General features: G+C 52.6%; 1 protein-coding gene across 2 annotated transcripts; it reads left to right on the plus strand.

Moving 5' to 3' along the window:
• Positions 1-4,605: 4,605 nt before the first annotated feature.
• Positions 4,606-20,011, plus strand: EEF1A2 (eukaryotic translation elongation factor 1 alpha 2). 2 transcript variants are annotated; one of them, XM_036396031.2, is made up of 8 exons: positions 4,606-4,846; positions 6,309-6,537; positions 10,663-10,842; positions 11,831-12,127; positions 16,202-16,352; positions 17,744-18,000; positions 18,728-18,962; positions 19,664-20,011. In XM_036396031.2, exons 2-8 carry the CDS (start codon positions 6,394-6,396, stop codon positions 19,789-19,791), a joined length of 1,392 nt encoding a protein of 463 aa, XP_036251924.1. In that variant the 5' UTR covers positions 4,606-4,846; positions 6,309-6,393; the 3' UTR covers positions 19,792-20,011. The 2 variants fall into 2 exon arrangements, with proteins under 2 accessions (XP_036251924.1, XP_054372612.1); XM_054516637.1 differs by lacking the exon at positions 4,606-4,846 and adding an exon at positions 6,195-6,213.
• Positions 20,012-25,455: the final 5,444 nt, after the last annotated feature.

Genomic DNA, 25,455 nt, shown 5'->3' on the forward strand with positions numbered 1-25,455 from the left:
AACAAATTATTCACCAATATAAACCCTAGGGCTTTTACAGGGGTTGGTTCAGCAAAAAAAAAAAAAAAAGTCATTAAATTCTCTGATCCTCTTTTCACCCTTTGGATGCACCCAAAGCTTATGCTGTTATCCAGATATCTCCTTTAACATTTCCACTAAAGCCATCAGAAGATGTGGGCAGCCAGGGCTCTTTTCACTCAGTGCCTGTGGTTTGATAGGAAAAGCCATCCCTGGGATTAATCAGGCTTTTCCTAACTGGGAGACGTGCACAGCTGCCAAAACAAACACATCAATCTGGTGTAGCTTGACACAGCACCAGACATCTCTGCTGAAAACCCAGCATGGTCCAGGGCCAAGGCAGCATCCTGCAAACAGCACTAAAGCACAGGGCAGAGGTGCCTTATCTCATTTGGGCTTGACCTAGATTGGGCTCTGCCCCATCCTCAGCTCACAGGGAGATTTAAGGGATCAGAGTCTCACAGCCCCCACAGATGCTGCATCCAGGCACCAGAAATGTCACAGTGTCCCCGATGAGATGTGGATGAAATGGTGCTTGTCTCCTTCCCTGGTGCTAAAAGATATTTCAGGGCATGGAAATGTTTATCCTGGCTGCTTCCCAGATGGACAGCAGCTCAGGCTGAGCAGTTTTATCCTCCACAGCCTCAACCCCATCACTCAGATATTTGGTGGAAAAGGGGCTCCTGAAGAGCATCCCCTGGAGCTGTGTGCTACCACTGACACCCAGGAGGAATGGGAACAGTTTTCAAGGCCTTCAAGCATTGTCCCTCCAGCACTGCTACCTCAGATCACCTTGGACCCCCAATGGCAGTGATCAAACCCCGCTGGGCAGGTCCCAGTGGTGTGAGCACCATGGTGGGTCCTGAGGAGCAGCCCACCCTGCACTAGGAACTCTGCTGTCCCATCAGGGATGACACCAGACTCCATCCCCAGCTGGCCAAGTGGCTGGAGGACTTGGATGTCTTGTTATCACTTCCAAAGGTTATTTTTAAATCTCTAGCTCCAATTTAAAGGTATCAGCAGCATGAGCTGAGTGCAGGACCTTAAAATAATCCCTTTCTCCCTCTTCCCCTGCCTTTCTGTCCCATAAATCCTGCCTTTATCTCTCCTCTCCAGGTCTACAACAAGAGCATGAGCTGAAAAACCTGCTTATGTTAAAAGTTCATGAAATCTACTCCATCTCTGGAAGTATTCAAGGCCAGTTTGATGAGGCTTTGAACAAACTGGTCTAGTGGAAAATGTCCCTGCCTATGGCAGTGGGGTTGGAATGAGATGATGGTAAAATCCCTTCCAACCCAAACCAGTCTGGGATTCTATAATCCTATGATCTTTTCCTATTTGGTGCCCTGGGCCAGGAGTGCTGCCAGGCAAACACACTGGGAGGGTCATGGCATGTAAACACAGGGACCTGGAAAGTTTGACCCAAAGCCAGCCCCAGGTACACATGCTCCAGAAACCCCTGGGATGTACAGCAGGGAATCCCACCCTGTTCTAGCACCAGTTAATCTGGGTTTAGCTGCAATGGGGATACCTGGTTTGTGTGCACCAGCAGTCAGGATTGCCATGGGATGCACGATGTGTACATGAGCAGAGGAGGGCCAGTGCCTCAGTGTTTGGAGCTTGTCCACTCCCAGCAGATGGTAAATGCTGAAATATCAGGGTGCAAAACCTCAACAAAGCCTCCAAAGCTGGTGTGGAAGGAGCTGAAAGCCTGAACATGGGAAGAAGGAAACCTAACAGCCTCCACTCTGTCCACAAACTGCCTTTTAGAGGACAACCACTGCCCTACCCACCTTGGATCTGCTTTTCCAATGGCTCTTGCATGAGGCCAGGCTGCACTTCTTCCTTTCAAGGACTCTCTTTCTTTGCATAGGAAGAACACAGCAATTTACAGCCATCCCTGTGTCCAGCCCCAACTTCTCCCTTGTGAGACCAGAGCTCCTGGAGTGACATCCAGGCTGGCATTCCTCGTGGCTGCCATCTGCCCTGCCCAAACCCCCTCCTTCAGAGGAGACCTGCTGCATTTTATAGCCACAAACTCACAATTGCTCAGTGAGCTGAACACTCATGGGCAAGAACACCCCCAGAGCCAGGCAAATCCAGGCAGGCAGCCTGGAGTGCTCACATCCCAGATCCATACAAATTACCAGCACTGCGGATTATTCCCTCTCCCAGTCCCACTGTGAGGGCCTCTTGGGGAAAAAAAAATAAATTCCAGTTGTTATGTCCGGGCAAATGGAAATTTTAGTTTAGTTTAAAGCACCAAATCTCAACCCAGGGGCTGTGGGGCTGGATGGGGTGGAGGTGATGATGATGATGAGAGGAGTAAGAAGTCCCTGCCGTGTTTGTGTGCAGCCTGCCCATCCCTTGTGAGGAAGGGGATTTCTGTTTCCTTGAGTCATCCTAAATCATTTGGTGGTGGCTTGCAGGGAGGGTGAATCAAGCCCCAGGATGATGGAAGGGAATTGTTTCAGGGGCCCTGGGTGTGACACCAGACGGAGGCAGATGAGGCGCTAAACTTCAGCCACCCTCAGATTTCACTTCCTCGGGTCTCTGTAATTTCACACGGCTGAACATTTAAGGGCAGATTTACACCGTTTTTTTTGTGAGGGAAGATTATTCCACTGAGGCATGGCTGTTGAACCTGATGGTCCCCGGGACCACAGGTGCTCAGTGAAGTCCTTTGCCAGCCAAACCTGGGCACACAGCTGTGGCTTTAAGCCTCTCCAGCCTGGGGTAAAGTGGCTTAAGGGAGCCGGGATTAGCCAGGTCTGAGAGCCCTCTCTCCTGCTCAGGTCCTGGACTATTTATAGGCTGATGGGCCATCAGGCTCTATTTCAGTGCAGAACAGGGCACTGCCCAGTTCCCTTCTTCCTGCCTGGGAAAAGGGGGGGGAACAAAAATTCTATTTACTGGAGAAGGAAAGAAGGCAGGGAGGCCCATCCCATGCTCACCTGGCAGACGTGACCAGGATTTACTCCATCCCCATCTTCATTATTAAACTCAGCCATTGCCCCTCTGTTTCCAGGCTGCCTCAGCCCTCGTGTAAAAAAAGGGAAAAGCACTAAAATATGGATAGGAAGAATAAGGGATTTATCTCTCCCTCCTCGACATTATCACACTTGCTGTCCATCTCCAGCCCATCCAGACCTGTGGTAAAGCTTCTACCCCTGTCCCAAAACAAGGCTGGCGTAATATCTTTAAATCCTCTTAGAGCCTTCTCCTTGGAAGTTTCTTTTTTATTTTTCCTGGCACTCAGTGCATTTTATGTTGTGCAAGGAATGCTTCATAAAAACAAAAGATAGCTTGACTATCCTATTTCTAAGAAAATACCAGTGAGCTATAATATTCATTAAAAAAGGCCTCCCTTTAAGCACTAATGAGAAGTTAGGAACATTTTTATCCACATAATGAGTAAGTTTTGTACCATTAGCCTAGGAAGGTAAGAGTATCTTCATAAGGGTATCTAAATTAGCTGTTAAATTCACTGGAAGGATGGTCTGGGCCATAAAACTGTTCTGGGTTATTTCATAGCTTTACTCAAAATTAGCTTTCTTTTGACCTATATTTGGCTTTGGGACACAGAAAATTTTGGATTGGCCTTGGAAATGCATAGTTGACATAGACATAAATATTCTGACCACTACATATTATTTTTTTTTTTTATGCAAAGAAGATGTCATTATATTACTGAAGGTTTATGGTTTCCTTGTCCTCCTAGGACTTGAACCCCACTTCCCATTAAAAATGAGATGGTGTTGTTAAATCACAAATTCCCGAGCAGCCCCCACACATGTTGCAGGTGCAGAAATCTGTTTTGCTGTGTTTGTCCCTTGCTCTGTCACTTGCTCCTGGACTGATGGGGCAGAGATGTGGGGCAGTGCCCTCAGGGTCTGCCCAGGGTTGTGTTGTGCCCTGCAGGGACCCCTCTCCTCCCAGCCCCGGTGGGAGCACAGCCCTTCTGCACCACGGGGGCCACAGCAAGGGATGTGGGATTTGGTAGCCCTCTCCAAAGCCAGCCCTGTCCCTTCACTCCCAGTCTTCCTGGGACAGCACTTCCATCATTTCCCCTGTCTTCCAAACAACCCTTTCACCATCCCTCCATCTACCTGTCTTCCTCCCATTCCTCTGTCTCTAGTCTCTCCATCTCCTCCATCCCTTCATCTCCCTCTCATGTCTTCATCTTCCATCTCTCCTGTTTCTCCATCTTTTATCCTCCCATCTTTCCCCCATCCCTCTATCTTCCATCCTGCTGTTTCCCTCTGATTTCAGTCTTCCATCTCTCCCTCCATTTTCCACCCCTCCACCTCTCCATTTCTCCTCCATTTTCCCCATCCTTCCATACTTCTGCCTCCAGTCTCTCCACCTCCCTCTCATGCCTTCATCTTCCACATCTCCTGTCTCTCCATCTTTTCTCCTTCCACCTTCCTCCCATCTCTCCATCTTCCATCTTGCCACCTCCCTCTGACTTCAGCCTTCCACCCTTTCACCTTCCCATCCCTCTCCATTTTCCCCATCCCTCCATCTTCCTCCATCCCTTTAGCTCCCATCCTTCCACCTCCTTACCATCCCTACACATTACCTCCCCGTCTCTCCCGCCTCTCCCTCCTTCTCCTCCTCCTCCTCCTCTTCGTCGTCGTCGTCCTCCTCCTCCCCCCGTCCCCCCCGCGCCTCCTCCTCCTCCTCCTCCCCCGCCCGGTACCGCATTGCCGTAGTGCGGGGGGGCCGCTGCATTGCGCTGCCGCCGTCGATAGGTGGGCCCCTCCCGCGGAGATAAAGCCGGCGGTGCCCAAGCCGGCAGCCTCTGGCCGCCCCGACCGCCGCCCCGGTAAGAGCTGCGGGACCCCGGCGGGATGGGGGGGACAGCGGGGATGCGGGGGGGGTGTCCTGCCCCAGGGGCTGCGGGGCATCAGTGCCCCCCTCCCGTGTGTGGGTGCTGCGGTGGGGGGCACCCCCAGGAGGGAAAGGATGGGGCTGGACCATTCCTTCATCCCGCAGGTGCGTCCTTCCCGCAGGTGGGAAATAACGCTCAAGCCGTGGTGCTTCAGGACGTGAAAATCCTTCTAAATGTCGTGCATGAGGAGGAAAACCTGATAATCCCCCCCAGCTCCCCCCTTCCCTCCCCCCACCCTGCCTTTAGAATCGTACAATCCTCGAATGATTTGGGTCGGAAGGATCTTAAAGATCATCTCGTTCCAGCCCCCCGGCCATGGGCAGCGATGTCTTTATCTCCTTGGGGAAGAAATTAAAAAAAAAATTCCCCAATTCCCAAAGCGATCCTGCGTCTCCCGCCGTGTGCCAGGGGTCTGCAGGGGAGAGAGGGACCCGCACCCAGGACTGGGAGCTCCGGGACCGAGCATCTCAGTGGAGCCGCAAAATGGCCAGATCCGGGCTGGCAGGGCTCAAGGGCAGCAGGGACGGGACAGCCGCCGCTCCTGCTGCCCAGGGAAGCTTCTCGCTGGGAATGTTCCCACCCGCATGACTGAGTCGCTATTAGAGCAGCAAACTCCTCCTGACCTCCTTTACTTCTACGGGCAGATTCGTGAAATTGGATTTTATTAGACGTCAGATTAAAGCTCCTAATTGTGCCCGGTTTGTGTGCAGCTGCAGAGCCATGGCAACGCCGGGAGATGCCAGGACAGCTCCCCGGATATATCCGTGTGCGTTTTTAGCCTCCTCCCTCTGTTCCATCCAGCAAAATATAATAAACCCCCCAAGTTCAGGCTCAGAGGAGCCCGGGGCAGCCCCGCTGTTCCAGCCCTGCTTGGGGCAGCAGGAGAGGGCTATTTTTGTCCGCCCCGTTTTGCAGACACTCTGTTGTCACCTGAACTGTGCCCAGCTGGGGAGCGGTGGGGGCAGCCCGGGAGGACGGGCACCCTCGGCTCCTCCCAGGGCATGCAGGAGATGCCCTCGCGTTTGGAAAGAGCGAGAAGGCAGCAGCGGGAGTATCCCTGAGCGTCGGGAAGGTTTTCCAGGAGGGAAGGGCACCTTCGAAGCATCGATGACGTAGCCCTGGGAACTGGGGGTCTCCGCGGCGGAGGGCAAGATGCCGATAAACGCGGCGTCTTGCCGAGGCTTGGAGGCTGGACGTGGCAGCCCGAAATAGCCCGGCTGGCCTCCTCCGGGGGCAGCTGGCTCGGACCCAGAGCTGCCAGACGAGGCCGGGCACCCCCGGGCGCATGGTCCAGCGGGAAGGTGGGGCGAGGGGAGGACAGCCTTTCCCCAAGGGCTGGGAGGGGGCTGGCACAAGGGGGGCTCTTTTTGACTCTCCTGGCTCTTTCCCCTCGCAGCCTCCCCCCCAAAAAGGCAGCTGCGTTCCCACCGCCCTCCCCAGCGCCGCCCGCCCCGGCCAGCCCCGCGTAGCCCAGCAGCAGCATGGGGAAGGAGAAGACGCACATCAACATCGTCGTCATCGGGCATGTGGACTCTGGGAAATCCACCACCACCGGGCACCTCATCTACAAATGCGGGGGCATCGACAAACGGACCATTGAGAAATTTGAGAAGGAGGCTGCCGAGGTGAGGAGCCCGCCCCCACCCCGCGTTCCCACCCGCGGGGATGCTCCACGCTGATCCCCGCCAGCATCCCGCAGGCAATATTCCCCTTCTGCCGGTGCTGCCCTTCTCTTACATTCCATTTCTCCCTTTGTTCCCATCGTTTTTTCTCCCTCTGCGCCCCTGGGTCCTCCCGACTTCTCTGGCCTTGGGAAAATAGGCCATTTGGGCGCTGGCCACCCTCTTTTTCCGGAGCTGGGGGACTCCCTGCTGCCGGCTGTTAATGAGGGCAGGGGCACGCCGAGGTCTGCAAGATGGGTCAGGGAACCAGCAGTAATCACTAGGCTTCTGGAAAAGCCACAAACCACGGTGCTTCAAGGCATGAAATTCCTTCTAAATATGGTGTGTGAGGGGGGAAAACCTGATAATCCCTCCCTGCATGGGTCAGGGCTGCCTGAATTTCACTCTGAAGCATCAGTTTCCAGTGCCTGCTGGGGACAAGGTGCAGCATCAGCTGGACCACTCATTTGATCCGGTTGAGAAACCTCATTCCCATTTTCCTCAGGCAGGTGGTCTGGTGTGTAGTGTGATTGGCAGCCTGTGATACAGAAAACTGGCTGGAAATCCGAACATTGAAGTTAAATTCTTTTGTTTGACCCTTGCAGTGGTGGCATTTATAACAATTTTATTGTGCATGCATTTAGAAGCTGTCACGCAGCAAAGCACCACCTGATACCTGTAATGTGGCAAACCCCAAGATTAAAGAGGAAAAAACAGTCTTGGGAAGAAAAATGTCAATTGGGAGTGCTGGGAAATTAATGATGGTAAATTCTAGAGAGGTGGGTGAGCCAGGAACAGCCTGGCTGTGTTATCCATAGGGCAGCTCCTGTCACTCAGAAGATGGCTTGTCGTCATCGCTCTGGGAATGCAGATACCCCTCCTTGTTTTTTTTTCCAATTTTTTTTTTCGGGTCCAAATCTCACATTTAATTGAAAAAAAAAAAGAGATTTACAGAGCTGCCACTTTTGATTTCACATTTTTCTGTCTGTCTGTCAACCTTTTTCATTTGTCGATAGCATCTGAGCTAAATCCCTTATTTTCCTGCCTCACTTCCAGCATTTTTTTTTGCATCCTTAAGCCAAAGAGCCTCTTCCTTCATACAGAATTATCCCTCTCCCCTGGTTTAAAATGATTACTGATATCCTTCCACAAATTCCTCCCCTTTACCTGTAAGATCAGATAAGGCATGGTGAGGTTCTCGTCGATGTGATTGCAGTGATTTTAATTGAACAGGCACTTTCACTGCCTTGCCAGGATCCGCGGGCACCGGAGGCTGCTATTAATAGCCTATTGACTGAGCTTACAGACTCCATTTTCTAATGCAGGGCTGGGGAAGGGTTTGCTTCCATTAGGTGGCATTCACAGGAAATGGAGGCCTGCGTGCACCCAAAAGGCCAACAAAAAAACCCCAGGGTCTGTTATTTTATTTAAGAGAAAAGAGCGAGGATTTCTCTCTTTTTTTTTTCTTTCTCCCTTTTGATTCAAGGGCAGAGGTAACAGTATCTCTGAAAGAAGAGTTGTTCTGTTTTTTAAAAAAATTAAATAATCAGTATTTGTGGCCTCCGAATAGAAAGCTGTCCCTCCACTGGGGTTCGATGAGGGAAATTCAGGCTATTTCTGGCACTGAACAGGGAAGGTATTGTGCAGAGCTAGATAATACCCTGGGTTTTTCAACACCAGCCCTGGGTAACTGAATACACCCCGTGAAAGGAGGGAAACTGTTTGCTAAATAAAGGATCTCGTTTGTCTTCATGTTACGTGTGATGCCGAGCTCTGGGGGGGTCTCACACGTGATGAGCAGCTGGTTGTGTGTGTGTGGACATGGCTGATGGCAGGAAGGTGCTGATTCCCACTCAGCTGCCATGGGAGAGCCAGGGCTCTGCTCTGTGCCTCAGTTTCCCCACCCAGAAGGGAGGCAGTAGGCTGCTGGTGGGGGAGAGGCTGTGGGATGTGCAGATTGACCTCCTGCCCAAGAAGAGCCCATTATTAATGCAATGCACAAATGAACCATTCCCTGCTGTGCCTCCATTTCCAGCAGTAAATGAGCGCACTCTGATGACTCCTCCCTGTTCCCTGGGAAGGGGGAGTTTGATGTGGGTGCTGGAAAGGGTTAACCTGGCCCCATCCCTGGAAGTGTTCAAGGCCAAGGTGGATGGAATTTGGAGCAACCTGGTCTAGTAGAAGGTGCCCCTGTCCATAGCAGAGGGGTTGGAATGAGACGATCTTTGAGGTCTTTTCCACCCCAAACCATTTTGTGAATCTAAAAATCTCCAAGCTCCTCCTCTACCCCCTGCTAAATCCAGTGTCAGGAAGATGCTCAGGAGCAGAGACTTGATTCTGGATTTTTCCATGCCAGCGAGAGCTCACAGCTTCCCAGTGGAGATGGGGTGTCACCTCCTCGACCTGCTGTCCCCTCTGAGGAGGGGAAATCTTGCCCCTGGCTTTAGGATTTTGCCCTTAATCCTCCGGAGCAAGCTGCAAAGTCATCGCAGCACTCAGCTGTTATGAAACAGGCTGTCACCATTAATTCCTTGTGCTGGCTGGGAACAGGGCTGGAGTGTGGGAGATGGAGCAGACCAGCAGACCAGCCCCCAGGCAGGGTGTGGGCAGGGCAGGTGTGGGTGGGATGCTGTGTTCTCTTTCCTGGGGGGGCTCATCACTGGAGTGTTCAGTACCTGCCATCGGGAAGTGCTTCTCTCTGACTGTGATTGATAATGGGCCAGGAGAAACTGTGATTGCAGGGAAGAGAGGGATGGATGGATGGATGGATGGATGGATGGATGGATGGATGGATGGATGGATGGATGGATGGATGGATGGATGGCAGCAGGGTATCACAGCTCTGACCTTGCATAATAATAGGAGACCATTAAATCATCTGCAAATGACCTAAATTCCTTTCTCTACCTTAAAACCTCCTTGTATCTGAGGCCAAGAGCTGATGGCTGCAGCCCATTTTAACCCCTTGCTTTGGCCAAGCTCCCCTGACCGCCTCAGCTCACAGTGTGGTCAGCAAGGGTGGGCTTCTCCTGCCCCATCTCCACCTTGTCAGGATCCCAGCTCAGAGTGGTAGCATGGCCTCCACACTGGAGGGAAATCCAGCTCTCCCTGGTGCAGTGACGTCAAAGGGCTCCAGCCCAAAGGAGAAGGCCTCCCAGAAGTGCCACCGTGGTTTTACCAGGGAATGTGCTTTATCACAGGGCAGGAAGATTTACTGGAGCTAATCTCCCCCAGCGTGATTTCCTGCATTATAATGTTGGCTGAGATTTTGGCCATTTGGCAACGACAGTTGGTCTGGCTGCAGCTCACAGTAGCTTTTCCTGTGAATTTGCACACTCTGTGGCAAAAATCAATCACGTTTCTATTCTGCTCGTAGCAACCATCTCTCATTTCTTTTAACCCGTTCCACCCCTGCCAGTTTTGGGCTCACTCATGTAGCAATGCCCTTTCCCACTAACCAGCTGCCTCACAGGTCTGAGTCATGGATTAAGATCACAGAATCAGAGAATAATTTAGGTTGGAAAAGCCCTCTAAGATCATTGAGTCCAACCAGCACTAGCAAACCCACCACTAGACCACATCCCTGTGTGTGCATCTCTGTGAAACCATGAAATAAGATAAATCTCATAAACAGACATTTTTCAATAACTCCATTAACATTAGGAAATGGAATAAGTATGTAAATATTCTTTCAGAGACATTTAGTGTGACAAGAAGCAGCTTTCCATGTTTCTGTACAGGATTTCCCAGCAGCAGTGCAAACCATGATGGGTGTTTCATGGAGGAGACCTCATGGGCTGCTGCCTCTACATCCTGCCCATCCAGCCCCACTCACAAATTCACTTCATGTCTCTTCTTCCAGCCTCTCCTGCATCCTGCTGAGGAAGGAACATGTTGAGAACAATATCTCCTTTCACCTGTATTTTTTAGTAAATAGACCACCAATAGATCCTGAATTTAGGGAATTTTACCTATAAATGTTTGCAGTGTGACCCTGTGTGAGCTTGGGAAGTGTCCTGGAGGGTGGGAGGCCATCACCAGTGCCTTGGGCTCAGGTTTCTCACTAGTTCTTGCCTCTGTGTTGGCCAGATGGGGAAGGGGTCCTTCAAATATGCCTGGGTGCTGGACAAGCTGAAGGCCGAGCGCGAGCGTGGCATCACCATTGACATCTCTCTGTGGAAGTTTGAGACCACCAAGTACTACATCACCATCATCGACGCCCCTGGCCACAGGGACTTCATCAAGAACATGATCACCGGCACCTCCCAGGTGAGGGATGGGGCCCAGGGCATGGGGGCTGCTGCAGGGGAGAGGCTGGGGTTGTTCACAGGCTCAGGGTCATGCAGGTGCTGTTGGAATCCTTTTGGAGGTGGGGAGTTGAGAGGGCTGACATGGAGGAGTGTTCAGCAGGGTCCACCCCAGAGACTGGGGGGCACCAAGGGAACCCAGCACGCCATGGTCCTGCACCTCCCTGGGTGTCTTCGGGCACAAAGAGGTGGTTTCTCCACCCCATTTCCACCCACATGAGAAGGTGGGATGAATGTGGCCTGCCTGGAGCTGGGATGTTGTGAGCTACAGGCCTTTGTGTGAGGGCATCTCCATACCATTTTAGCCTCAGACAGATGAGATATACAAGAAAATTCTACCAATCCTCTAGGTTTTATTGGATAAAGGAGGCTCCACAGATCTTTTCTCCTTCCTTTTCCTCCAACAGCTATCTTTGTCCCATATTATATTGCCAAACCCAATGGCCTACCCTTCCTGAGAAGGGTGGTTTCCCCTCATTGCATTTTGGGACATTCCTGCATCTCCCTGTGACTGATGGGTGCTGAATCCACCCCACTACATGCCCAGTGAGATTTCCATTGAGGTACCAGTTGGACTGGGCATGGCTTTCTGCCAAACCCAGGCAGCTTCTGCTGTGTGTTTTGGTACAAAAGCAATCTAGGGAACACTCTCCATGACTGGAGTCACACCCATCACCTAGGAAGGTTTTTTGCAAGACTTCAGTAGGGTTTTAGGGTCTTTGTTCGTAGATGATCAAGATGAGGTCCTGGTCAGAGTCCAGGAGGGATCCACACTGTTTTTCCACCCACAATGCAGACCCGTGTGGGGCTGGCAAGTCTGAAATAGCACAGCTGGGTTAGTTTTAAGGCAGATCAGCAGCTAATCAGGCAGGCGGTCATCTGTGAACTCCTTCAAAGCCCTCAGAGTTGTCACCAGGGCTGTGCAGCAACTCTCTTGCTCTCTCCCCCAGGCTGACTGTGCTGTCCTGATCGTCGCTGCCGGTGTGGGTGAATTTGAAGCTGGCATCTCCAAGAACGGGCAGACCCGTGAGCACGCCCTGCTGGCTTACACCCTGGGGGTGAAGCAGCTCATTGTGGGCATCAACAAGATGGATTCCACAGAGCCCCCCTACAGCGAGAAGCGCTACGACGAGATCGTCAAGGAGGTCAGCGCCTACATCAAGAAGATCGGCTACAACCCAGCCACAGTTCCCTTCGTGCCCATCTCGGGCTGGCATGGAGACAACATGCTGGAGCCCTCTCCCAATGTAAGTGTGCCTTGGGTTACACTTCTCCCCCCACGCTGAGGATCCTGACCTGGGCTGAAGATGAGCTCTGTGCTCTGCGAGCATTTCATGCACCCGCTGTGCACAAAGATCTGCTGGCAGCTGGTGATGTGACATGGAGCTCTGCTTGGCCCTGGGCAGGATGGATGGGCTCACTGTTCGTGGGTGCTGTGCCTAGGCCAGGCACCCCAGCAGCTAAACACGAGCATCTTCAGGAGATGATCCGTCTGGCTTTGCTTCTGGGCTGGGATTTGAAATTTTCGCCTTGTCCGAGCTCATGGTGACATTAGAGCAGCAATTGTCATTCTCAGCAGGAGCAGAGGGTGTGTTTGTTGGGCATTGTTTTCTGAGGGGAATAACACAATCTGGGGTCAGGCTTGGAGCAGCTCCCACAGTGCAGCTGGGTCTCAGGTCCCCTTTTCCATCAATGCTCTGTGTTACTGTGGTGGCCAAACCTCCTCTTCCAGTGCTGGGATCTCACTCCTACAGGTGACATTTTCTCCAGGAAGTACCAGGTTTCCCATGCCAAAACCACAGTTCCCTAGAGTATCCCTTTGAGGCTGCTCCTTTTCCAGTTGATTTTTACTCCCTCTGCAGTGGGGATGGTGAGGAGACAAAGGCAGGGTGCTCTGGGTGGGCCCGTGCCATCATTTCATACACCAGCTTAAGAAGGATGGAGGTTTTTGGCAGACAGGCTGCCCATAACTATTCTGACACTGGTTTTGTTGGAGAAAAATCTACCTCAGGGTTAGTCTTTTAAAGAAATGATGGGCTGGAAAGTTCTGGCCAGAGGAAGGTCCCTGCTCTCCTGGTGACTTCTGTGTGACCTTGAGGAAGTTGCTCAGATCAGACACCCTGGGAATCTCTTGTGAAACCAATGGGAAATTTGATGCTTAGGGGGACTTCAGGACATCACCCGTGGATGAGGGCAGGGCTCTGTGATGAGTGAAGCAATCCATGAGTCCAGCAGTAATTGAGGGAGGTCAGGGATCACAGGCCGGAGGAAGGGGAGTGCTGCAATGCAAACTCACACAGTCATGAAACACAGCTCCTGCCCTGCACAGGAAAGGCAGCTCACTTGGGATGGCTTGGAAGGAAGGAATTATTGGGGTGCTTGGGAGATTCCTGTTCCCTGAGGAGCAGAGCTGGGATAAAGGTCAGCCACGGCCATGCCAAACCCAGCCCCGTGGTTCCTGAGTGCCTCAAATCAGGCAGGCTCCAAATGTCAGCAGCTGCTGGGCTGGGAAGATGATCCTGAACAATTCTCCTATAATTAGGCAGCAGAGGGGAGGCACAGAGCAGGAGGGGCTCTGTGATCCCCTTCCTCCAGAGGGGTCTCAGGGCAGGTTCCCAGTGTGATGTGCTGCCTGAGAGAAGGCAGGGGATGAAACAACTCTATCCTTTGACCTAAGGAACCAGCTGGCTCCTAGGGAACTGGGAAGAAAACCTGGCCTGGTCTGGAAGAGCATGAGCTCTTCTGGAGAGGGTTGAGGGACAGATTTCTCCTCCTCCTCATATTGCACCACCTCTGGGAAAGCTTAAGCAGGAACCTGGCATAGATGTCTCTTCTCTCTTTCCTTGCCTGAAAAAGCTCTGATTATTTTCACTTGTAATTTCTGGACAGGTTTCACTGAAGCACAAGACAGTCAAGTGACTTGTCTGTCTGTCAGGGGACTTATCAGAAAGTGGGGATTAGAGCCATGATGTCCCTGCAGCTCCTGTTGCCTCTGAGCAAGGGGGCTGTGGTGGCACGTCAGGCTGGAGCTGCCTCTGTGTGGGAGACTCCAGCCCACAGCCCTGTTGCACAGAATCCCAAGGCCAACTGAAAAAATGACAGCTGGGCTGTGCTTCCATCAAAGTTTGGCATTTGAGAGCTTTTTGGGAAGTGGGGTATTCTGTGAAGCAGCTTTGTGATGTTCCAGCTGGCAGAATGGGGCCATTCCACGTGGTTTGGGAGATTTTCACCCCATGGGATGCTGCAACCCAAGCACTCCCAGTCTCTGGTGCCAGGACCTGTGGCTGTCTGGGGCTGCAGCCTCAACACTGGGGTGTGTGCATGGGGTGTTGAGGTGCTCATGGGCTGGGAAAAATCAGGGAAAGGCGACTGTAAAATAAACTTTGAGTGTTAAAGAGCTGGAGCTCAGCTGTTACTCTGGGGAGCTGGAGCTTCTCTGCCTGCAGGATTTGGTCAGATCCTGCTTTTGCCACAGGAGTTGTGGAGTAGGAATTACTCTTTGGGGAGCAGATTTGGGGACTACATGACAGAGGTTTTATTTGGGTGGCCATAGGAGGCAGAACAAACCAGGTTTTGTGGATGCCTTTCACCCTAAGGCCATGTTGAGGTTTGCAGAGATTTGTTCCCAGAAGGTGTCTATGTTCATCTTTACCTGATTCTTGGGATGTCAGAAGTCCCCTGGAGAGAGGGACATGGGGAGAGGTTGTTATTTTCCTGTGTGCCAGAGCTGTGTGGGGCAGAGGGAAGGGAGCTGTGGGCATTTGGTGGCCACCATCCTCGAGAGCAGAGCCTATGGGCAGGTGGCCACCAGGCAGCTGCTGGCACAGGTCCCTGCCTGGCGTTTGGGCCATGCCACAGCAGAGTGGGGGGAGCTCTGAGTCATCCTGCACACAGCACGAGGCTCCCTCACTGCCTGGATGCAGTTCCCATTTTGCCAAGCTGTGCCTGGCTCTGGGTCTGGCTGCACGGCAAGAGCTGCAGTGCCCTGGGAAGAACCCATTGCAAAAGTGTCCCCAGGCTCCTCCTGCCACTGCCACCAGGAAAGACAAGTGGTGTCAGATGTGACCCTCTGAAGGGGCTGACCTGAATGCTTTGGATGCAAGATGAGTTCCCTGGCTGCATCCTGTCTTTCCCTCTCTCCTGCCCAAAGCTGGTGCAGATTGCGGGATTGGAAACCAGACTTGGCACAGCCACATCCTGCAGGGATGGCTGTGAAGCTGGGGGCACTTTGGGGGTCTTGCTTCAGCCCAGCCCCCCATGCCCACTGCCCTGTGCCACTGGTGCTGGTGCTAAGGGAAAAAAGCCACATCCACAAAATACATGATGGATTTGGGACACACAGAAAGCATTTGACAGTAAAATGGGAAAATATTGTCTAACCCTCTCTGTGCAGAAGCAGGGGAATGGCCTTGCAGACTCTGACCTCTGCTTGTTGTGTTAGGGTTGCCTCAGACCCAAGACTAAATTTTTTTTCCATCAAGCTCAGGTGTTGCTACAGTTTCCAGATGTGCAGCATCACCCCAATAAAGCACTGCAATTGCCTGCATTTAACCATGGTACCTGAGCAATTTCTACCCCTCTTTACCTCTTTTCTGGGCAATTTTTAGTTTCAAAACCCACTTTAAGGCAGGAGAAGGGAACATCTGTGAAAAGCAGTCCTGTCTCTTGGCAGCTGGGTTTGCAGCATCCTCCCTAGCCAGGGCTTAGAAACCAGACCCTGGAAGGGTGAAAGCAGGAGAGAGTGGAGAGAAGCATCTCTCTGAGGCTTGCCTTGGAGAAGCTTGGGCCCCAGGACTGAAGGTTAAGCACTTTCCAGACCCTGTGGTCCCTGTGCTGGAGGCAGCATTCCTGGAGGGTGGGATGCAGGCAGCTGGTGCAGTGCCCAGGGGTTGGTGTTGGAAGTGGGAACTGTGAGTTTGCTGGCTTTAACCACTCCCATCCTTTTTCTCCTGTTAATGGATGTGTTGCTTGTTTCTAGAAGAGAGGGAGATTGAGCAAAGGGGAGCAGATAAACCTGCAGGGATGGTGGAGTGGAAGGAGCTCCCCAGTGCCCTGGTAAAGCCAGGACGTGGCAGGACTGACTTTATGGATGTTGTCCTGGTGGGACAGCTCTCTGGGCTTACCTCTGGCTGCTGAGGACAGGCACACTCAGGGCATGTTGGAAGTGTTGAAGGCCAGGTTGGATGGGCCTTAGAGCAATCTGGTCTCATGGAAGGTGTTCCTGCCCATGGCAGAGGGGTGGAACAAGATGGTCTTTAAGGTCCCATCCAAGCCAAGCCATCCTGTGATCCTATGGTTCTCTGTTGCTGCTCTCTCCCCAGATGCCTTGGTTCAAAGGCTGGAAGGTGGAGCGCAAAGAAGGCAACGCCAGTGGGGTGTCCCTGTTGGAGGCCCTGGACACCATCCTGCCCCCGACCCGCCCCACAGACAAACCCCTGCGCCTGCCCCTCCAGGATGTCTACAAGATTGGAGGTGAGCCTTGCCACTCCTCTGCCTTAACTGAGACTTCATTCCATAGAAATTTGGGAATGACGTTTCCAGGTGTTGGGAAACTGGAGGGATTTGACTCTTCAAACCAGAGATAATGCTGGAGAAAAGGGGTGGTAAATCCAGGGCAAAAACCCCATTTGAGCTCGGGCTGTCTGGGGTGGAGGTGGGCATGCCCAAAGGTGCCCGGGGAGCAGAGAGGAGCAGAAGCTTTGTGAGCTCTCCCCCAGGAAACACACGATGCCAAAATGGCTGCAAATTTGTGTGTCCCAGAGGTCATGGCTGGCCAGGCAAGTTGGAGGCAGCAAAAAACATTCTGTGACCCAGGTGAGAGACAAGACCAGCAGGGAGGGCCACTGAAGCTGGTGCATGGCAGCTTGGCTGTGACCTGCCCAAGCTTCCCAAATGCTGGTGTCCATCACTGGCACCTCCTCCTGCCGAGCTGTGCCAGCCATGTAGGGAGCACTGTGGCTGACGCGTGTCCCCTTCCCTCTGCAGGGGTGATGGGGACACTTTGCTCAGCTATAAATACCTCTCTGTGAGCTCTCTGACCTGCTGGCATAAGTGGACAGCACTGCTGACTCCCTGGCTGCCGGATCAGGCGGGCACAGACTTTTCCAGCTCTTTCCCACCCTTTTCCAAGGATACATGCACTGCAGGGGTCGAACATGGGATTTTAGCTGGGTTTTTTATGCAGGCTGCTGTTGTTTGCAGTGGACATGAAAGGTGGTGAGCAGGTCTGTGTCCTCCCCTAGCTCAGCTGGGGTGGAGTGATATGGTTTTACTGGAAGGCAAGTCCTTAGGGAGGAGAGACACCGTGGGAAGAGGGGAGATGGGTGGATGTGGAGGAGCAGATGGGTCCAGTCAACCTCTTCAATCTCCTTTCAATGTTGTTTTTTTTCAATCATTCTTCACATGCCTCCAAAGGGGAATTTTCCCAATGTCTCCTGGTGACACAGGGTGCAAATTATCCCAGTCATTTAATGAGCCACCCTCGTTCTCTGTCACAGCTGGTGGTGTGGCCATCAGGGATGTGGACAGTGTTGTTGCACACATGCTGGGATGTCCCAGTCCTCCATGCAGGAGATGCCACAGCTGCTCCAGGAGAAGAACTTTTGGGACATGCAGATTTCTCAGGACTTTCTGCCTATGGGTTACTTCTTTTTTAAAAAAACTCTGAGTAGGAAAGATGGACTCATAGTGATTATCAAGATCCCAGTGTTGATCTGCTGAAAACTTGGGGGTTTTGAGCAAGCAGCAAACATGTTCTTTGGTGAAAACCAGTAGAGAAATCTTGCTTTTGCTGAACCCAGGTTCTGGCCCAGGGATATACCAAGCAGACTGAATTTTGCTGCACTCTGTCCTCGTCTCTGCAGGGATTGGCACAGTTCCCGTGGGCCGAGTGGAGACCGGCATCCTGCGGCCTGGCATGGTGGTCACCTTTGCCCCTGTGAACATCACCACTGAGGTGAAATCCGTGGAGATGCACCACGAGGCCCTGAGCGAGGCTCTGCCTGGCGACAACGTCGGCTTCAATGTGAAGAACGTCTCGGTGAAGGACATCCGCCGCGGCAACGTCTGCGGGGACAGCAAGTCCGACCCGCCGCAGGAGGCAGCCCAGTTCACGTCTCAGGTGAGCACGGCTCCTTGGTGCCACCACGCCTGGCTTGCCTGCCATCCCCCAGCTGCCAGCTGTTGGGGAAGATGCAAGAAAGCCTTATAAATGTGATTGCCTGGCAAAAGATTTTGAGAATATAGAAACTGAAAGCGAGGTTGAAATGAAAGCAAGCTTTGAGATACCTTTGTTACTGAACAACAGGGAAACAATGGTGTGGCTGACTGAAGGTAAGCCCCTTTTGATGAAACAAGACCCTCTGCTTGCAGGCAGGTCCAAGGGTCCGAGCAGACCCTGCCAGCTTGGCAGAAGGGGCCCAAAGAGGAGTTTTTAGGGTTTAAAATGTAGCACAGTATGGTAATGTAGTGATTCTTATAGATGGTATGGAAATGCTATAGGATTTTTACCTTTTACTAGATTGGTTAGTGAGAATCAGAATATTCAACACAGAGATTTATTGTATTGTAATGGAAACTTTGCTCTCTTACCCCTTTTACTCTCTTATGCTTTTGCTCTCTTACCCTTTCACGCTCTTACCCTCTCAATCCTCTCTACCCCTCTCTCTCGGGCCTGCTCTGAGCTGTGGCTGGCAGCTCCCAGCAGGACCCCTGCACCCACACCCTTTGCAATAAACCCCAAGTTCCACGACCTGGCTGCAGAGATCTCTCATCTCCGTCCATCCCCACCTTCCTACCCCCGACGCTCCTACAGCCAGCCTTGCCATGACACTGCTCTGTCCCCCCAGGTGATCATCCTGAACCACCCTGGCCAGATCAGCGCTGGCTACTCGCCCGTCATCGACTGCCACACCGCACACATCGCCTGCAAGTTTGCCGAGCTGAAGGAGAAGATTGACCGGCGCTCCGGCAAGAAGCTGGAGGACAACCCCAAGTCCCTGAAGTCGGGTGATGCAGCCATCGTGGAGATGATCCCTGGCAAGCCCATGTGTGTGGAGAGCTTCTCCCAGTACCCACCCCTTGGTAAGGGAATGGCTCTTTGGAGGTCTCCTGTGGAGGAGCGTGAGGGCTCTGTGGGTGCAGAGCTCACACCAGGCATGCTGAGCTTCTCCCAGCTAGGTGGGGAGGGAGCTGAGGATGGTTTTTTGCTCCCCCATGTGCTGCTGAGCTGGATTTCCAAAGGCTGGGTTTTCCCTCTGGGAGCAACAGGACCGTTCCTTTATGGTTACTAAACCATGATAGTTTCTGAACACAGAAACATTTCCTCCTCTCTGCCCTAAAACAACTGGTCAGGAGAAGAAAGAAGGAAGTTTGCTCAGTGGAGGCCCACCTTTTAATGCAGGGAAGTACCATGCTTGAGTTCTAGGACAGTTTGTATTGGAAGGGACATTAAAGGCCATCTTGTTCCAACCCCTGCCATGGGCAGATACATCTCCAACTAGACCAGACTGATGTTGCACATCTGGAAGTTTAGCAATGGAAGCTTAGTGATGGAAACTTGCAAAGAAGGAATGGAGTTTAAGTTTAAAAACAGTAATTTAAATAGAGGGGAGCATCAGGACCAGCAAGGGTTGATAGCTCAGGGCTTGTCCCTGCAGGAACCTGCTCCAAGGACAGGGATAGCACATGGCACCGTGATTAGGGGGGTGTAGATCCCACCACCACCCTCCCAAAGAGCTCAGCCTCAGTGTCTCACTGGCATTCCTCCTCTGTCTGTCCCTCAGGCCGCTTCGCTGTCCGTGACATGCGGCAGACCGTGGCCGTGGGCGTCATCAAGAACGTGGAGAAGAAGAGTGGTGGGGCTGGGAAGGTCACCAAGTCTGCCCAGAAGGCCCAGAAGGCTGGCAAATGAATCGTGGGCTCCCAGTGCATCGCGCAGAAACCATCCCTGACACCAGGACGCTGCCACCGACTCCCCCGGGCGCACGTGTGCACATCAGCTTGTAAGAGTTTATATGTCAACGACTGGATGCTCACCATTAAGGTCCAGTGGAAATTCTTTAAAAGGAAAAGCATGTTCCAGCGTTTGTGAGGCTTCATGTTAATTTTACCAATAAAACTGGTACAACATCCACAGTGGAAAAAAAAACAAAACAAAACAAAAAAAAGAAAATACAAACCAAAACCAGACAAATCCCCCCTCCCCCTCCCAAAAAAAACCCCCAAAAAAACAACAAACCAACCAACCCAAAAGGTGTGGAGCTGTGTGTGTGTGTGTCTGTTTCTGAGAGGGGCTGGGTTGCCTGGGGGTTGTGTAGGCTCACTCAGAGTAGATGGTGGGCATGGGCACAAGAGGGGCTGGGATGGAAATAAGGAGGAAGGAGGACAGTTGGGAGCCCATATTCAGGGTGTCAGCCAGCACTCAGCCTTTCCCCAGCTTGCACCCCTTGACCCAGGAAATTCCCCCAGCCTGAAGCAGCAACAGCTCTCACAGCAGTTTTGAGGCTCTACTGAAACAGCTCAAGCCTCTAAAATAATTTTCCAAGGTCTTTATTATATTTAATCCACACAAAACAGGCTTAAACTGAGCTCCCACAGTTGTGTCACTGAAAGAAAGGAAAACAGGGCACCCCATGTCTCTGTAAGGGTGAGCAGCATCACTTTGGGTCTTTGTCATTCCCCACCATTTTGGGAGCAGTGACTGAGTGTGCCTTCTCTCCCCACATCCTGCTTTGCCTCACACATGGTGGATCCCCAGCCCTTTCCAAACAACACAACAGAAACATTGCTTCCTGACTGAAGCCCAAACACAACTCAGGTCTCACAAGAAGCCCCAAAACTCACGGGCTTCACCCAGGGCAGTGTCTTGACTCCCATCACAATCTTGCAGCCCCAGGCAAGGTGTGCAGCTCTCCCAACTCCACCCAGTGCAGCTGCCCCAGTCCAAAGGGTTGTGGGTGCTGAGTGGTTAGGATTGACCAAAAAGCCCCAGCCAGGAGCTGTGAGGAGTCTGAGTGGGAGCACAGCAGTGTGAGGAGGAGCTGGAGGTGGTGCAGTGGGGCAGGAGAAGGAGGGAGGTGGTGTGAGAGTTGTGCATCCACTACATCATTCCAGGGATGTTTCCAAGGGACATTTCCTCCCTGGAGGAGGCATCAGCAGCGTGCTGGGGCATCCTGAGCCTGTCTGTGCCCCTGACTCGGCCTTCAGGAGGAGGCAGTGCTGGGAACAGATGCTCTACAGTCTCTGTGAAGGGCAGCATCATGCGAGGCCCTTCCCAGGAGAGCTCCAGAGGCACCAGCATCATCATTACTGTTTGTGTCACAAAGCCCTTAATGATCCTAATTAGCATCTGATGCTCTGCAGTGCTGAGTGTCCCCAGGCAGGGCCTCGAGGAGCTGACATGCAGCTGAATTGCAGAGAGCTCTGCATGATCTCACCCTGCCTGCTCCCCCAGAGCTCTCCCCATCCCATGTCTGCGTCTGACAGACACAGGCTGCCTCCCTGGGCCAAGACCCCCAGCACTCTGCACGGCCCACCAAGGGCTCCTCACCCCTCTCCACACACCCCACATCCACCAGCTTCATCCACAGAAATCAATTTGATTCCCAAGGTCTTTGTGGTACCTGGGCTCTCTGAAGTGCCATGTCCTTGGCATGCCACAAATTGGAAGGGGATCTGGGGATCCCTGCAGGCACAGCACAGCCACAGGAGAAGGCTGTTATCCCACTGATGGTTTAATCTCATCTTCCAGCTCCTCCTGCATTTCCCAGCTCCCAAGGCATGTTTTCCCTGAGACACCTTGTGCCTCTTCCTGGGTATTTCCAAGCAGGAGAACATCCTCACATGCACGATCTTCCTGCATCCTTAGAAGCAGCAGCAACAGGAATTCCTGTGGGAATATCCCTCCCACACTGTTCAGGAACCTGCAGCTCCTGTGCCCCATGGAAGCCAGCCCCTGGCACAGCCAGTGGGGACAGCCCTGGGGTCAGGTGGGGGACAGAGAAGAGCAGGAGCAAAGTCTGCACCTCTCTTGCTATTTTAAAAGCAAAAACAGGCCTGACAAAACCACAGCTTCGTTTCCATAGAAATATGCCAGGGGAGCTGTGAAAGAGACTCTGGTAGCACTGCACAAGTGGTGAGGTAATTAATGATGGAACTGCAGAACAGCAAAAATATAAACCCCAGAGGATTTAACTCAGACTTGCTCATGGCTCAGAGCAGGGCCAAGTTTTCAGCCTCATTTCAATGTGGGTTGGTGCCCCAGGTGATCTGCAGCAGCAGAAAGAAGAGATGGAGCCTGCAGTGAGATCTCAGCAAAAGCATTTTGAGAGGTTTGGGTCAGGATCTTTAGCGAGACAGAATTAACAGAAATATTGTTATTTAAACCCACTTCAAAGCATGAAGAAAAGAAAAATATTATTAATTTCTGGGCATCTCAACACAGTACCAATGAAACCACAAGCTGCCTCCAACCAAACCTTGGGTTTGAATCCATGTGGATCTGTGTTTTGGGATTGGATCAACAACCCACCATGTGCAAATCACTGCCTGGCCCACAGGGCTTGCAGGCACACAAGCAGTGATGCCCTTGGTTTGACATGATCCACTTTGGGGTCCTGCCAAAATGATAAACAGCCCAACAGCCCCCTGAACTGGACCACAGGTGGGTTTTGGCAAACCTTGCAGTGAGCTCAAGCTAATTTTGGAACCACCAGCACCGTGTTGGAGCAGGTGGGTGTGTGTGACCCATAGCAGGTGATAGAGCTGTGGCGGTGAGATGGATTTTAAAATACCGAATTCTCCTCCAATTCCTCCCTGCCATGGCCAGGTGTGCTAGGACGCCACAAGCCGGAGATCAGAGGCATTTTTTTTCATAGCAACTTTTATTGTTTTGGAGTCATTTTCCATCCCGGTCCTCCCTGAAGGCGTCGCGGTGGCTGCTTCCCGTGGCAGCCTCATCGGTGCCATCTCGTGGAAACAGGGACAAAGTCCTGCAGAAACAGCTGCCGAGCACAGGAAATCCAGACCCGCATCCCTGATCCTGGCAGGGACGTCCAAAGCAAAAGGAATAGCCTCGGGAGATGCAAAGTGCTTATTGCCGTTTCTTTGGGGACCAGAGCTTGCAAATGTGATTGTATTTCCCGACATTTGAAGCTGGTGGAGGGAAAATTAATTGAGGTTGTAGGAAAGTCAAAAAACCATCAGGGCTGGCTCTGCTGTACAGCTGGGGATCAGCTCCTCAAGAGGAGAGAACCCAAAGGGCCCGGAAGAGGAGGGAAGGAGGGGAAGGTGTGTGGGGGCTGGATGTGACCAGCACCCAGTTTCCAAAAGGGACATCTCCACGATGCTGCGCACCCTGTGCACAGCATGGCACTGCTGGTGGGGGCTCCTGATGGAGAAGGGCAATCCCATGGATGGGACCATCCTTTAGGTGTGAATGGACACCTCTGCCAACCCCAGCCTGGTGCTGACTGCTCTGGTGGCATCCACTGGAATGAGGAATGAGTACTTCTCCTTTCCCACCTCTACCCTCCTGTCTGGCTGGGTGCTGTTAATAATTTAAAGTAAATTTTCCTAATCCACTGGAGCTGATTGGCTGACTCAGCAGGCGTTTGGGGCTGCTCTAAAAAATTTATAAGGCTTTTTCAAGATTGCAAGTGGAATCCAGGCTGCAGATGCTGAGCTGGGGGAATTTGAACTGCCTGCTGCCCTTCTGCACTTGGAGGGGAGTTAAAGCATCAGGCACAGCCCCTTCTCAGCCTGGGCAGGTCCCTGCAGAGACCCAGCACAGGGCACACATCACTGGCACACAGAAAACCTCTCCAGTCAGGGCAGCTCCCCTCCCATGCCTCCATCATCTGTCACCAGACTTTGATGAACCTTAACCCCACAGAGGCACTGAGGTCCTGCCTGTGCCACGCTGACTCAAAAGTCTTGGTGACATTTACACATCATTTGAAAACACACCCACTGGGGGAAAAAAGCAAACAAAGATCTCCTGACCTCCCGTTCTGATTTTGCTGCCTTGGAAGTCAATGCCAGTGACTGCCAAGGAGGCCAAGGTGCTGTTCAGCCCAAAATTCCCAGAGGACATCACCCAAGGGAGTCCTGCCATTGTTGCTGGTGATGGAGATGCTGAATCATCTGTGGTAGCAGTGGGAGGGATGCACATGCAGCACAAACTGAATGTGTGACCTCAGAAAGTGACTTCATCCCTGAGCAATGTCTTCCCTTGTGTCCCAGCAGATGCTGCTCTTCTCCTTGGGCAGTGGCACAGCACATTTCCCCTTGCAGGGCTGCACTGCCCCGGGCAGCTCTCCATCCAGCACTGGTGTAAACCACCTCTGCTCTGCTCCCCAGCCCAAGTGTCTGGGCTTGGCCTCTTTCCTGAGCAGATCTGCACAATGCTGGGCACCCAGGTCAGAGCAGATGGGGCTGAGGCCACCCCCACAGCCTGGGCAGTGCCTGGGGATGAGGAGTTCTCCATGGGTTTCATGTCCTTGGAGCTGGGCACAAAGACCTTGGACTAAGCCTTCTTGGGAAGCAGAAGATGGGCCAGACCAGAAGCTGGGGGAAAAGGCTGATCAGGGCAGAGAACATCCATGGCTGGGTGGGTCTCATCTCTCCATCTGCTTCCATCACACCCCCTTCACAAAGTCCATCAGCGACCCTTGGCCCCAGAGGTACAAATTCAGAGTGGAGGGAGGGAAGCCAGGCTCTCCCCTAACATTCTGTAACATGCCAAGGGCCAAACCTGGGAGGTTTTGACTGATTTCCTTTAATGACCTCCCTCTGCATTTCCCCAGTTAGAGATGCACCTTTTCAGGTGCACTGCAGCCAGGGGAGCACAGAGCAGCAGCTCTGGCCAGGGCAATGCACCACTTGGCAGGTCCCATCCTCCTCTTGGCCTGTGCTTTACCCTGTGCAGGAATATTGCTGAGCTGAAGAGAAACTGGAGCTGTAGCCCAGCCCAGGGTGCAGCTCTGGGCCAGACTCTCCCTTCTGCCTCGGGTAGCATTTAGCCACCACTCTGATGCTTTATGGAGAGCTACTTCAGCATCTTCCAATAACTCAGTTCAGCTCTGCTCACAAACACTCCTTTGCTGCCTGCAAATTTAGGATGGCCTGGTTTTGCTAAGTCTAAATGATTTGTAATCACCCCGAGTCTGGCACTGTTCTCATGCCTTGTATCTGCTGAATGCTCTCTGCAGTCCTGGCCAGCCACAGCACTCAGAGCAATGAGTCTGGCAGCAGCCAGGCTTTGGGATGGGGACACAAGCAGGGCAAAGAGGACAATCCCCAAATATCGGCTTTGTGGGGGTGTGATGGGTGGGACAGCAGTCACCTGGCACAGGCTGTGGGTGTCTGAGCTGGGTTTTGGTGAGGGGCAGGAGGGCAGAGGACACAGGAGAGTGTGTGCCAGCCCTGCCACCCCTCACATCAGTGCACAGAGGTGAGGATCCTCTCCAAGGACACAGCCTGGAATTGTCCCCAGCCCTGCCCTGAAGGACTGTGGTGACCAGGGAGGGCGGGAGGAGGTGACAGTGATCGATGGGTCCCCGAGGACAGGAACAGC

The sequence above is a fragment of the Molothrus ater genome, chromosome 17 (genome assembly GCF_012460135.2).
Source record: "Molothrus ater isolate BHLD 08-10-18 breed brown headed cowbird chromosome 17, BPBGC_Mater_1.1, whole genome shotgun sequence".
Classification (NCBI taxonomy): domain Eukaryota; kingdom Metazoa; phylum Chordata; class Aves; order Passeriformes; family Icteridae; genus Molothrus; species Molothrus ater.

What these genes read in the sequence shown, in the direction of transcription:
- EEF1A2 (XM_036396031.2), top strand. Translation starts at nt 6,394, where the DNA reads ATGGGGAAGGAGAAGACGCACATCAACATCGTCGTCATCGGGCATGTG. An exon ending in GGATGTCTACAAGATTGGAG is followed by an intron (nt 16,353 to 17,743) that starts GTGAGCCTTGCC and finishes TCGTCTCTGCAG; the next exon opens with GGATTGGCACAGTTCCCGTG. An exon ending in CAGCCCAGTTCACGTCTCAG is followed by an intron (nt 18,001 to 18,727) that starts GTGAGCACGGCT and finishes CTGTCCCCCCAG; the next exon opens with GTGATCATCCTGAACCACCC.